This window comes from Anser brachyrhynchus (genome assembly GCF_964034855.1).
Source record: "Anser brachyrhynchus genome assembly, chromosome: 2".
NCBI classification, from domain to species: domain Eukaryota; kingdom Metazoa; phylum Chordata; class Aves; order Anseriformes; family Anatidae; genus Anser; species Anser brachyrhynchus.
Genome location: NC_137695.1, coordinates 102,274,902 through 102,287,781, shown reverse-complemented (window position 1 = coordinate 102,287,781; position 12,880 = coordinate 102,274,902). Strand labels below are relative to the sequence as shown.

At 36.7% G+C, this 12,880-nt stretch overlaps 1 protein-coding gene across 4 annotated transcripts in view; it reads left to right on the top strand.

Annotated features, from left to right (window-relative positions):
- The window catches only part of DOK6 (docking protein 6), a 238,180-nt gene that overhangs the window by 164,236 nt on the left and 61,064 nt on the right, over positions 1–12,880 (top strand). For all 4 annotated transcript variants that reach the window (XR_013947225.1, XM_080581892.1, XM_080581893.1 and 1 more), the window contains exon 6: positions 9,438–9,576. Coding sequence is in view for 3 of the 4 variants with exons in the window: in XM_080581892.1 (XP_080438018.1) it covers positions 9,438–9,576 (139 nt within the window). In the remaining variant the exon portion in view is untranslated. The remainder of the gene's footprint in view (positions 1–9,437; positions 9,577–12,880) is intronic.

Genomic DNA, 12,880 nt, shown 5'->3' with positions numbered 1-12,880 from the left:
AGGGAAGGGAAGGGAAGGGAAGGGAAGGGAAGGGAAGGGAAGGGAAGGGAAGGGAAGGGAAGGGAAGGGAAGGGAAGGGAAGGGAAGGGAAGGGAAGGGAAGGGAAGGGAAGGGAAGGGAAGGGAAGGGAAGGGAAGGGAAGGGAAGGGAAGGGAAGGGAAGGGAAGGGAAGGGAAGGGAAGGGAAGGGAAGGGAAGGGAAGGGAAGGGAAGGGAAGGGAAGGGAAGGGAAGGGAAGGGAAGGGAAGGGAAGGGAAGGGAAGGGAAGGGAAGGGAAGGGAAGGGAAGGGAAGGGAAGGGAAGGGAAGGGAAGGGAAGGGAAGGGAAGGGAAGGGAAGGGAAGGGAAGGGAAGGGAAGGGAAGGGAAGGGAAGGGAAGGGAAGGGAAGGGAAGGGAAGGAAAGGAAAGGAAAGGAAAGGAAAGGAAAGGAAAGGAAAGGAAAGGAAAGGAAAGGAAAGGAAAGGAAAGGAAAGGAAAGGAAAGGAAAGGAAAGGAAAGGAAAGGAAAGGAAAGGAAAGGAAAGGAAAGGAAAGGAAAGGAAAGGAAAAAGGGGGGGTGGGGTCAAAAATCTCCACAGAGTGGGTTGTTCTGCATATACGTATTTATTAATTACCTACACTGATTAAACAGTGCAAAGTGAATTGAATACTGACACAAGATAGCAATTTGCATGTTCAAGCTAGTATACTTTTACTTAGAGGTGATAAAGCATAAACAACACCATTCAATCTTCCCCATCAAACTGTTGATGTTTTATGAAACTAGTATTTAAGCAGGAAGGAATAAAGTTCATAGTTATAGTCACATTAAAGTATTTGGGATTTGGCTTATTAGACCAGGATATCTCCTCTTACTGGCTAAAGTTTAGTTTCTAGTGTTGAAGAAATAGAAAATGTAGCCTCTGTATGGTATGTTTACCATTAAGTATGGATATATTTCATAATTTTATGTCAACCTCAACATTCTGCTTCTTATGCATGACTCCAATGAAGTCTGCTTCTCTGCTTTTTGTACTTTAACTAGCATTGGAAATGAGTTACTAAATTTAACTCTTCAGCATTATTTCACATTTATTCTGATACACCATGGTAATTAAAATAAATAAATATATTTTAATGGCAATACAGGAGGAAGTTTGTTAGTTACCCAAATAAAAATGGTCTGAAAAAAAGACCAAAACAGAGTCCTGCTTATTATCAAAACCAAGCCTTGGGGAAAAAAAAAAAAAAAAAAACTAATTTTTGCCACTGTCTCTTAACTATGTCTTATGATGGACAAGAAAATATTGGTGGAAATGAATTAGAGAATTACAGTGGTGGTGGACAATCATTCAAGCATTGGTATAGTCCAGAGAAAGGCACAGCTTTCTTTTTGTGCTTCCGTTAAGCAAAAAGTGGACAGCATCTGACATGCAGGAATGGGATAGTGTCCCTGAAGCTTTAACAATGAGATATATGCCCCACTAGTCTAAATGGGCTAAAACAGAGGGCAGCACAGACACAGCAATTGTAGAAGCAGCCCAAGAAATGAGAAGAAAAATTTCCCAGGAGGCATAATTACCTCAAGTACTGTACAGAAATCTCTCCCATCTGACAAAACAAATAAAAACATGTTTTCATGATAAAAAAAAAAAAAGTCTATATTGTATTATATTATACCCCTAAAATCGTCACTTGGTTTAGGCAGAAAAAGAAGTAATCTCATCATGCTTTTTTGTTGTTGTTGTTGTTGTTTTGTTTTGTTTTAACCATGACTGCATATAATATCTTAAAAAGCTATGTAACTATCACTTGGAAAGTATCACGGTCCGCTAGGAAATAATGGAGAAGGACTGCATTCCTCTGAGTGATTGAATGTCAGCTCTCTTGGAGAAAATCATCACTCCTTTCCATCCTTATGCTCTCAGAATTGCAGAATGATGCCATAAAAGGACTTATTAGGAAAGCTGTGCCTTTAGTTCTTTTAGTTGAAAACACTGAAGATGACTCAAGAAATACAAGATCTGACCTTGAACAAATCTAAGCTGCATGATCAAGTAACTGAGCTAAATCATGTGTCAATACTCCATGTTTCCTGTGTTAACTTATGCCAAATTCAAGGAGATTTCACATGAAAGAGACAATTTAAGATTAAACACTGCACTACTTCATAACCCATGTGCAGGAACAGTGGAAAGTTACCCATCCCAGCTGAAGTGCAACAACATTATAATAAATTTTATAGAGGAATGTCTACAGCCAGCAATTAGTAGATATCTTACATAATTACTTTTTCTTGTTGTATATTCTTGCCAGTAAATAACTATAATCTAGGGGGACAGGCAGATGCGTCATATATCAGATAATTTTCATTATTTGCTTCTCAGATCATGAAATTGCCAGGATATCCCTGTCTGACACTCCAATGAACCTCTGAAATGCTGACAGCAAAGCAAGGCAATCTAACTCATTAGTCACATAGGATGTGAGCAACAGACAAGGCTCAGCAGATTTTGAGATTCTGTGTCTGCTTGTTCTGTGTTTTGCCCTTTATATTGCTGCTGTGCTTTGTGTTGGTGATTTCCATTTCCCTTTTGTGGATATTTCACAGGACATTTCACTACTTTCACTGACCTTGTCCCACATTTAGGGCTTTCTATCCACGTCTGTATCTGAATTAATTACACTTTCTGTACATTTCTCTCATTAATTGTCTTCTCTCTGCTTCACTCATAGACCCTTCCTGGATCCCATACATATCCTATTTTTGTAGTTATCTTTTTTCTTACTGAGTCACCCACAAAATGTATCACTTTTTTGATTGCTTTATTGTAAGTCAGATTCTTAGCAACATTTTCTTGCTTCTTCCTAGTTTTCTGTCCTTTCAACATAGAAGTTCACGTTACAGTTTTATAAAAATCTACATTGTTTGTTTTAGAATTCTTGTGATAACTATTCCTAGGTATAAACTGAGTTGTTGTTTTTTGTTTGTTTGTTTTGTTTGTTTGTCTAAATATGCTCCCATCAGAAGGAGTTTATTTGTTTTTCTTGCTATTATTATCTCAGGAAATAGCAACTTTGGGAGGAAGCAAGTTAGCGTGTGTTGAAAGTTGGAGAGAGCAAAGCTTTTGGACCCTCAGGGGAGCTTTGTATTCATTTCTCTGTGAGCTCTACTGGTTAGCAAGTCTGTGTTTCATGTGTGCTGTGTGTAACGTCCTTGCACACAAAGAACAAACAGGATTTCTGTCAAACTGGCTTAGTCCAAGTTGAGATAACAACAAACAAGGAAAGAACAAAAGTGAAACATCCGCAAGGGAGACAGTGGATGTGCATCTCCTTTGATAATCTAATTAAACTGAAGGCAAAATTGCTACTTTCTACCACTTTTTAGAAAATCAAAGCTGTAGTAGCAACACAAGAAATAAGTACCTTGGTTCAAAGTTAAATATTGCATATCATATGGCTCTTTCCCAACAGACATACGTATCTTTGAGGCTTTAAAGAAAGGCCATTTGTCATTTACTGCTCCTCTTGTGACAGAGAAGGTTTGCTTCCCTATATCAAAACTGACCACATTCTTTGCATACAGGAAATAAGCACTAGCTAACTTCTTTACTGCACCTTGAAGTATCTGAGTGAACAGCTTTGCTTTTTAAAGGAAATCATCTTTCACACATTGAGTGTGGACTATGCTACAGTAATTGCATTCATTTTGGTACTGCTGACTTTTAGCACTCAGATTTCTGGACAATACTTAATCATGATCTAGTCTCACTCAAAAATTAAATTCTATTTTTATTTAAAGAACTAGAAATGCCAAAAAAGGGTACTAATTTATTATGCATTAGTTATTAAGAGCTATTAAGAATTATTGATATTAAGTATTTGTTAATTCTAAAAGTTATTTGTTCGGTGCCTATTTGAGGATATTTACAATTGTAAAGTTATTTTCCTGTAGTTCTATACATTGCTGAGTAATGAATTTACAAATCACCCATTATTTCTTTAATGCTAAACTGCATATGGGTAAAAAGAAATCTCTCAAAACCATTAAAATATAGATATATGAAGAACTAAACTCTTTCTAGTTACAATTGTCATTGTTCCTTTTGTTTTAAAGCAAAGACTTATAGCAAATAATGTTCCTAGGCATCTCATATTTCAGACAACCTTCATTATTGTGAAAATACATTTTACAGTTTACTGAAATACTGAAATGAAACTGTCAGGCATGAGAGTATGAACCTCTTTTTGGCAAAAAGTACCATTTGTATATGGTGGTCAAGTCAACAAAGTTTCCTTTTTGGAGGGAATTCTATGAGGTTACTATATGGTATTGATTTTGCTCTAAAAGACAAACTTCTGTAGTGAGCAGAGGCAGTGGTAAACCATTATGCGGATTTGGGAAAGATTGAGAACATCTGGCAGGAGTGGTGGGAAAATCTCTTTTGGTTGAACAGAAATCTTACCTTTGAGTACAACCAGGAACTTTCATTGTGGATATCTGAATCCACAATGAATCCACATAGTTCTTATTTTAAGAACTAAAAATTTTATGATGATTTTCAGACCTTTTGAATCTACTTGTTTCATTATCTGCCCATTTATATAATTCTTTAACAATAGAGGAAAAAATATACTTTTCTATTTCAGTCAAAGCACTTCATACATTTTAATGCATTGAATCCTTAAATATCCTAAAGCATAGGTTAATCATATCCCTGTTTTAAAGTTGAAAAACACAGAAATAGAGAAGCTAACATCGGCATTTTTCAAGCATCCACAGACTGCTAAGTCTCTCATAAAAAATTGAAGTATACAAAATCAGTGAATTTTTTTGACAGTGAAGGTCATATCAAGTTGGGAGAGCTGCAGTGCAAACCTGTGGCAGTACCAGGAAAAGAAGAGTTCCACACCTTCATTCTGTCTTTTCTCTAATGTGATTTTAGGAAATATAAAATTTATATGTTACTAAATGGACATAAAATAATTTTTGTTTGTTAAGAATAAAAAATGGAGAAAACTATTTTGCAGAAAAACAAAAAGAAATAATGATGAAAATTTTTGGTTTATGCTCTGGAGAAGGTCATTTTTCATTTCAAAAGATTCTAGAAAAAAGAGTTTTTAAAAGTTTTTGAGGACAGCTTGCAAGCAACAATAATTTGATTGAATTTTAATCATAATTCACTCAAAAAAAAAAAAAGGATGCATCAAGTACAATCACATATGGTGTGTATTTTGAACTAAGAGTATTTAATTTACTCGCAGTTACTTCACATTCACTCAAGCAACATGTTAGCAAAGTTAAAGCTGAAACTGTAGTTTGAAATGGACAGTTACCTGGCACCTAAAAGAGGCTGCAGGAAAAAAAAAAAAAAAAAAAATACTGTCTTTGCTCTGCTGACTATGTTTTGATTGTATATAGAACATGTCCAGAAGTCTGTTTTAGCTTATTTGTTTGTCCATTCTCTTCAGCCAGATAAGTAAAACTTCCCTGTCTTTTCAGGAAAACTCATAGAGCACACTTACCCCTTTCCCTGTCCCCATCATGCTTCTTCTAGTTCCATAAATTCTTCTAATTCAGGAGTTCTTCTAATTCAGTGCGTTTCAACCTTCCCTTGAAAGACTGTAACTAAACCTGAAACATGCCTCTCCTCTCAGTGTCCTAACTAAGGTCTAATCACTTTTCATTTGAATGAAATAATAAAATATTGAGGAGCTGAACAGGAATACTTCACTATAGCAAAGGGAATCACCTTTTTGGAAGGCTGCTTGCAAATAACAAGTTTAGATGTCAGAAAGGGAGTTTCATTCAAAGTTTTTGCTTTTATAGAGCTCAGGCTTGCCAGGTACTGTTGGCTTCATTTCTGGTGCCTTTAAGTCATGTTAAACGTAAAAGGGCTATTTGGCACTCGAACAAATGAGGCCCATAATTCTCCTCCACCTCTAATTTTGAGCCTCTGCATGTATATCGTACACTGTTAGATAGGGAAACCCATAATCCTGGGAGGCTGCCATCAATAGTTTTCTGACGTTGGCGTGACATGTCTGCTGTGGTCACCCGCTCCAACTGGAAAGCTGGTCCCCGTGGTGCCATCCTGGGTTGTGGGAGCGGTGCGGCAGGGGTGCAGCAGCCTGCATGCCTACCTCCAACTCGGCGGCACACACACGATACAGGATGTGATCGAATCAGCAGTGGGGGCGATTAGGTTTTGCTCGGCCAAATTAAACAGCTTAACTCCTGAATCTTAATCACACTGCATTGCCTGCTTCCTTGTTTTTATCCCTGTAGGATTTTTCATCGTCTGAAACCAACAAAGAGATCATATTTTGCTTCAGTTTCTGAAACCTCGTCATTTTTTCCAGACTTTCCATTTCACGCTGTTTGAATTTTATTAAGATCTTTTTACACAAAGCCAGAGTACCAGCTATATGATGCCCTGAGGGATCTCAAAGACTGTTGCTATAATGTCTCAAAACTCTTGAGACATTTTATTTCTACCATAAGCTCTTTGGAGGAGTGTGGTTAAGGATATAAAGTATCTTAAATGTTTATAGCAGGGATCTTGGTCTCCACTGGAATTTAATGTGAAAGTTTGGGTATTTTTTCCCATTTGTCTATTAATTGGCACATCACATTAGTACTGATCAAATAATACCTGTCTGGAAAATGGCTCATATTTTTCTTACATCTTGGGATGGGGGGAGACTTTTTGTTTCAAAAGTATGGATGTTTGTAACATCATGAATCATCTATTCCTAAAACTATGACTTTCTTTTCAACATCTCAAATGGTCATTACTAAGTATGTTCACCATTTTGCAGAAAGCACCTCTATTTTACAATTTATGTTTCTGCTTCCAATACTTTCTGTTCTCCCCAGTACAGCCATGCATATGTTCTTTACAGGAGGCTCAAAAAAGCATGCCTCCTCCAGTGTACAAGCAAAGATTTGGTAGGTGTTAATAAGGTTTTATTTTAAGTGGTCAGTCCTGAAATCAAAAGGAACTGCTGGACTCTCAATAATCTTTTATAAAACACAATAGCCCTGTTTAGAAATAATGTTAAGAATTAGAGAGACACATTTTGAAATAAAATTTCAGATTAAGAATTCTTTAGAATTCAGAAGATGTATTTATAAGAAGATAACTCATGAAAAAATTATTCAATTTTCAAAAAGCTGTTTTGTAATTGTGTGTGTGTGTGCGCACATATAAAACAGCAGGAGACATATTTAATGATTAAATAAAATAATCACAGAATCACAGAATCGTCTAGGTTGGAAGAGACCTCCAAGATCATCTAGTCCAACCTCAGCTCTAACACTAACAAGTCCTCCACTAAACCATATCACTAAGGGCTACATCTAAATGTCTTTTAAAGACCTCCAGGAATGGCGACTCAACCACCTCCTTGGGCAGTCCATTCCAATGCCTAACAACCCTTTCAGTAAAGAAGTTCTTCCTAACATCCAACCTAAACCTCCCCTGGCACAACTTTAGCCCATTCCCCCTCGTCCTGTCACCAGGCACATGGGAGAATAGACCAATACCCACCTCTCTACAGCCTCCTTTAAGGTACCTATAGAGAGCGATGAGGTCTCCCCTGAGCCTCCTCTTCTCCAGGCTAAACAACCCCAGCTCCCTCAGCCGCTCCTCATAAGACTTGTTCTCCAGACCCCTCACCAGCTTCGTTGCCCTTCTCTGGACTCTCTCAAGCACCTCCATGTCCTTCTTGTAGCGAGGGGCCCAAAACTGAACACAGTACTCAAGGTGCGGCCTCACCAGAGCCGAGTACAGGGGGACAATCACTTCCCTAGACCTGCTGGCCACACTGCTTCTTATACAAGCCAGGATGCTGTTGGCCTTCTTGGCCACCTGAGCACACTGCTGGCTCATATTCAGCTGCCTATCAACCAGTACTCCCAGGTCCTTCTCTGCCAGGCAGCTTTCCAACCACTCCTCTCCCAGCCTGTAGCGCTGCTTGGGGTTGTTATGCCCCAGATGCAGGACCCGGCACTTGGCCTTGTTGAACTTCATGCAGTTGACCTCAGCCCATCGCTCCAGCCTATCCAGATCCTCCTGCAGAGCCTTCCTTCCCTCGAGCAGATCGACACACGCACCTAACTTGGTGTCATCTGCAAACTTAATACAGATCTATATGTTAATTTGATTGGACAACATTTTATAAAATTTAATTTCTGAATAATCATTCAGATCCTGGATTCAAACTTTAAATATATTGATATTTAAAACTTGTTTGAATGTTCAACCAGTCAGGACACATTTTTCTAAAATGCTTAGTAACAGTAATTCTGTATGCCTTGGGTATCCTGGGACCATACTGAAGGTGTTGAGATATTCAAAAAATCAGATGTCCTATAAAATAATAAATCAACCAAAAAGAAATTGAAGAAACCTGGTAGTTTAGGGAAATTCAAGTCTTTCTGTTGTTGAAGGATGTTATGCATCAGTGACTCAAGTCAACAATTTTCTGTCAAAGAAACTCTGAAAATCTTTACAGGAAGTATCAGACCAAATCAAAAGGATTTTTATTGTTCTGTTTCTAAAATTTCAAAAAGAAATATATAAAAATACAGGGATCAGACATGGATAATGTCATGGAACTACTAATATAAATATGTCAGATTCCACTGCTGTTTAACACAGTATATATCCTTAAAGTAACTGTCACTCAGTAGTCTACCACTTGTGGTCTACTAATTTTTTCTGTTTCTCAGCCCTCTTTGTCCTTGCATTTACTATATACCACTTTTCTTCCTCTGAATAATGCCACAAGGCTGTCACAGTAAGGGTGACAGAAGTTGCTCTTTCAAAAGAAGACAGTTAATTTTATGGAATTTTTTATTTATTTAATCTTCTTAGGCAACAGAATTGCTGTTTCTATTGTCAAATAGACTGAATGTCTCTTGTAATTATAAAGAGAACTTTAGATATTGCCTCACACAAATGTACTGAGGCAGATGTATTTTAACCCTTATAATGCTGCCTTTCCATACAGCTTCTTTGTAGTGATCAACCAAAGGAATATTTTTAATTGGTCAGTGTTATGTTAAAATGTCAGCTTTTCAAAGTCATGCTATGCTATGTACTTCTGTTATCAATTGGTTAAGATAATTAAATTTAGCTCCTACGTAGCCATGCAGACATTTGAAATAATGCTATAAACAGGTGACTGTATTACCTCAAGTTTTATTCTGTGATAAAACTTCTTTTTCACTGTTCAGAGGATGATTAAAACTGAATTTAGAGGTTGTGTTCATGAAGTTCTGCACTTTTCTTGCAATATGTCTCTCTTCAATGGTAAAAATAGCTGCAGATAGTCAGAACTGAAGAGATTAACTATAAAAGTTGGCATTTTCTACTGCAAGGTGTGCACTTTTTATAATAGATAAAAATTACACTACTCATTTTTTTTGCTTCTGTTCTGCTTACTGCAGGATGTGTGACACAGGAGAAGGGCTGTTCACCTTTCAGACACGAGAAGGAGAAATGATATATCAGAAAGTCCATTCTGCAACACTGGCAATAGCAGAACAACATGAAAGATTAATGATGGAGATGGAGCAGAAGGCACGGGTAAGGTCCCATCACTTATATATTTGAACTTATAAGGACTGGCAATGAACAAAAGAAGTCTGTATTATGTCAGTCCATGGATTCGGACATAATAACAGTATTAGCTGCATGACTAAGACAAAACAATCTTTAGCTTTTATGTATTTTTATGGTCATGGATTTTCAGCATTTGCTATACAGTGATCTATTGTTGCTGTCTTTTTGGAAGAGTAGATACCACTATGTGCTAGATCCATGGTTACCTTCTTGAAAATTGTGGTTCTCTTACTCTGAGATGAGACTATTTGAAGACAGCTATGAGCTGACTATCAATGACTAAGTGTTAGTTGGTCCTCATGGCCTCACGTGTGGAAAAAGACCAATGTAAACAATCCAAGGTGACAGCAGGCATGTTCTGTTTTTCTTAACATAGGAAATAAATTAGTTCCCTTTACAATGAAGTGAACTCATAAAGAGCTATTTTTTTAATTTCAAGGTCAGAATTCCTAGTTTTCACAAGTTATCTTTAAGCACTCATAGAAGCTACTGAAAAGTTCGGAATATTTAAGATAAAAATTAATAATAATAATATTATAATAATAAAAATAAAGACTACCTTTGTATGCTTAGGAGTAGAGATGATCTTAAGTGATCATTCTAGAAAGCTAACTTTGAAGTGTGGTTTGAAGCTACCTTTATATCCACCTAAGAGGAAAGATACGGGAAGGCCAGGAAACATTTTCTGCATACTTTTCATAGAATCATAGAATGATTTGAATTGGAAGAGACCTTAAAGATCATCTAGGTCCAACCCTCCTGTGATGGGCAAGGATATCATCCATCTTTCCTCTCAGATGACCACAGTTCTCCACACATCTTTGTCCCTAGAAAGAGATTTGAGGGTAATTGCACCCTTTCCACTGACATTCTCTTCATTCTTTCCTTTGCCCACCATGCAAGTGCCCACAGTCACACAAACATGACTGCATGATCCTCTTCCCACACACTCCATCACTGTCAAAATATCTCACGCTCCTGAGAGAAAAGCTCTTTCAAAGGGCAACTCAAGACCCCAGTGTTCAACTCCTTCTCCTAATTACTCCCCAGAGCAGTCTTTCTTCCTCTATTTACTGTACAAGAAATTTGAAAAAGACATATTTCTATGATGAAAGTTTATGTTGAATGATCCCCTCAGACTCTGCATGTTTCTAAGAAAAAGCTGAGATGGAAAGCCATAAAAAGTGCTTTTTTCTGTGGTTTATGAAAAAAAGGTGAATGATTTTTTCAGTAAAACTGAACAAAGTAGTACCATGTTCAAAAAAACTTGAGTTACACAAACTTTGCACAGAAAAAATAGGAAAAGGAATATTCACAATCAAGATATAAGGTTAGGGACACAAGAACAATTGCTAAAAAGTCCAAGCCAAGATAGATGGCAGAGTAAATGGAAAAGTATCTGAAATACTATCTGAATAGTACCTCAAGCATTGGGGGGGGGGGGGGGGTTAACTGCATTCTGTTTGGCTGGAAATGATTTAATAATAGTCCAAAACCAGGAAAAAGCATCATTATAAATATTATGCTTTTAAAATGTCTACACCTGTAAGAGAAATTACAGCATTTTCATGCTGCCCTAATAAGCACTTAGACCTGAATCCAGGATTGTATGTGATATTCCTTTCATGGAATCACCAATTTCAGATTTTCCACCAGTGCTTCTGATTAGCAACTTCACTGCTTAGCAAAGCTGATCCCATTATGCCATCAGATGACTTCCCTAAAACCTCATTTATGATGACTGTGGTCATATGGTATCAAACTCTAAGAGCAGACTAAGAAGTTGAAATGACTCATCATCCACGCAGCATATAATATACTTGGTTTCTGGATAAAGCTGTTCTGTGATCAGCATGGGGAGATGGGTAGAGGCTTGTGGCCTGCTGTAGGCTATGTAGAAGCTGTAGGCTGTGCAAAGGAGGCTTAAAAACTTGTTGATTTTTAAACTCCAACTAGTAAGGTAATGTTGTTTTGGTTTTGGAAGCTCTGCTGCTCTTGACTGATGGGGTGCTGAACCTTTAACAGGTTTTCTGTGTTAACTGCAGCATCTGAGTTGTATTCATATTAGGGATAAAATATGAAGATATTAAATAGATTAAATGTGTTATTTTCCTTTTAGCAAGTATAACTTCTCTCAAATATCTAAATACTACAATTTAACCAAATGCATATATATATATTTTATTTTTTTCCCCTTAACTTCTGAAATCAAAGTACAAGCAAGAGTATACTTTTAAATCTGGGATCTAGGGGCTACAGGTCTTTAAGCCTTCCTAAAGCTTGACCTTTGTCCCTTTGTCTTTACAGCCCTATAGTTCATTTGTATTGCTTTGTTTTACTTTTTCTTGACCCCTTCTGTAATAAACAGCTTATGTATAATATTATATAATTAAATATTTTTTTGTGAAAGTGAAAATGAAAGAAATTTAAGTAAAGGAAACTTAATAGTATATCCACTACTATACAGATCAGAAAAAGGGAAGAAATTTAATGTCATTACTTCTTCCTTACAATCTTTAAAAGTTAAATATTAGGAAGGACTCTTGAATATATATGTGTTCTCTCCTAAATGTTAACACATTTTAAGTAACTAATACTCTAAAGTGTAGTTTATTTTTCCAAATTATGTTATAATCCAATATTATAAAAAGTGAAAGCAGAAGTCAAAATGCATTCTTTACTAGAACAACCTTGATGAAATGTGTAGGTAATGATCAGTTCTCATAATGAATATATAAAGTAAATATAGAATGTATAGGACTATACAAACCTTACTGATTAAAAAACAAACAAAAAAGACAGGAAACACACACACACAAAAAAAGTCAGCTTAAGTAGGTAGCCAGGTGCACACTTTTGTTTTCTGCCCACAACTCTTTCAAAGTATAACTCTGGAAGAAGGACCTGAAACATGAGATCAATTGTCACTGGCATAGATGTGTTTTCAGGTTGATTATTGGTTTTACTGTGATCGAAACAGACTGGATTTTATTCAAAAACTAAATCAAGACAAAGTGAAGAATGACCTAATTTAGCTCAGGTGCTCTTCTTGATTGAGTTTGAAATGTTAAATCGACAGTGTGATAATGTTTTATGCTCACTTTGTTTTGGACAATAGCAAATTTGTGTTAATGCTACTACTTAAATTGAAACTATTTGCAGGGAAAGTGTTATCTGTATATTCAGGTTTTTTTCAGACTTCCATTTTTTAATTGTTGAGTGTAATAGAGATGACAATTAGGGCTTAGAGTTGTGTGTGTTTTGGGGG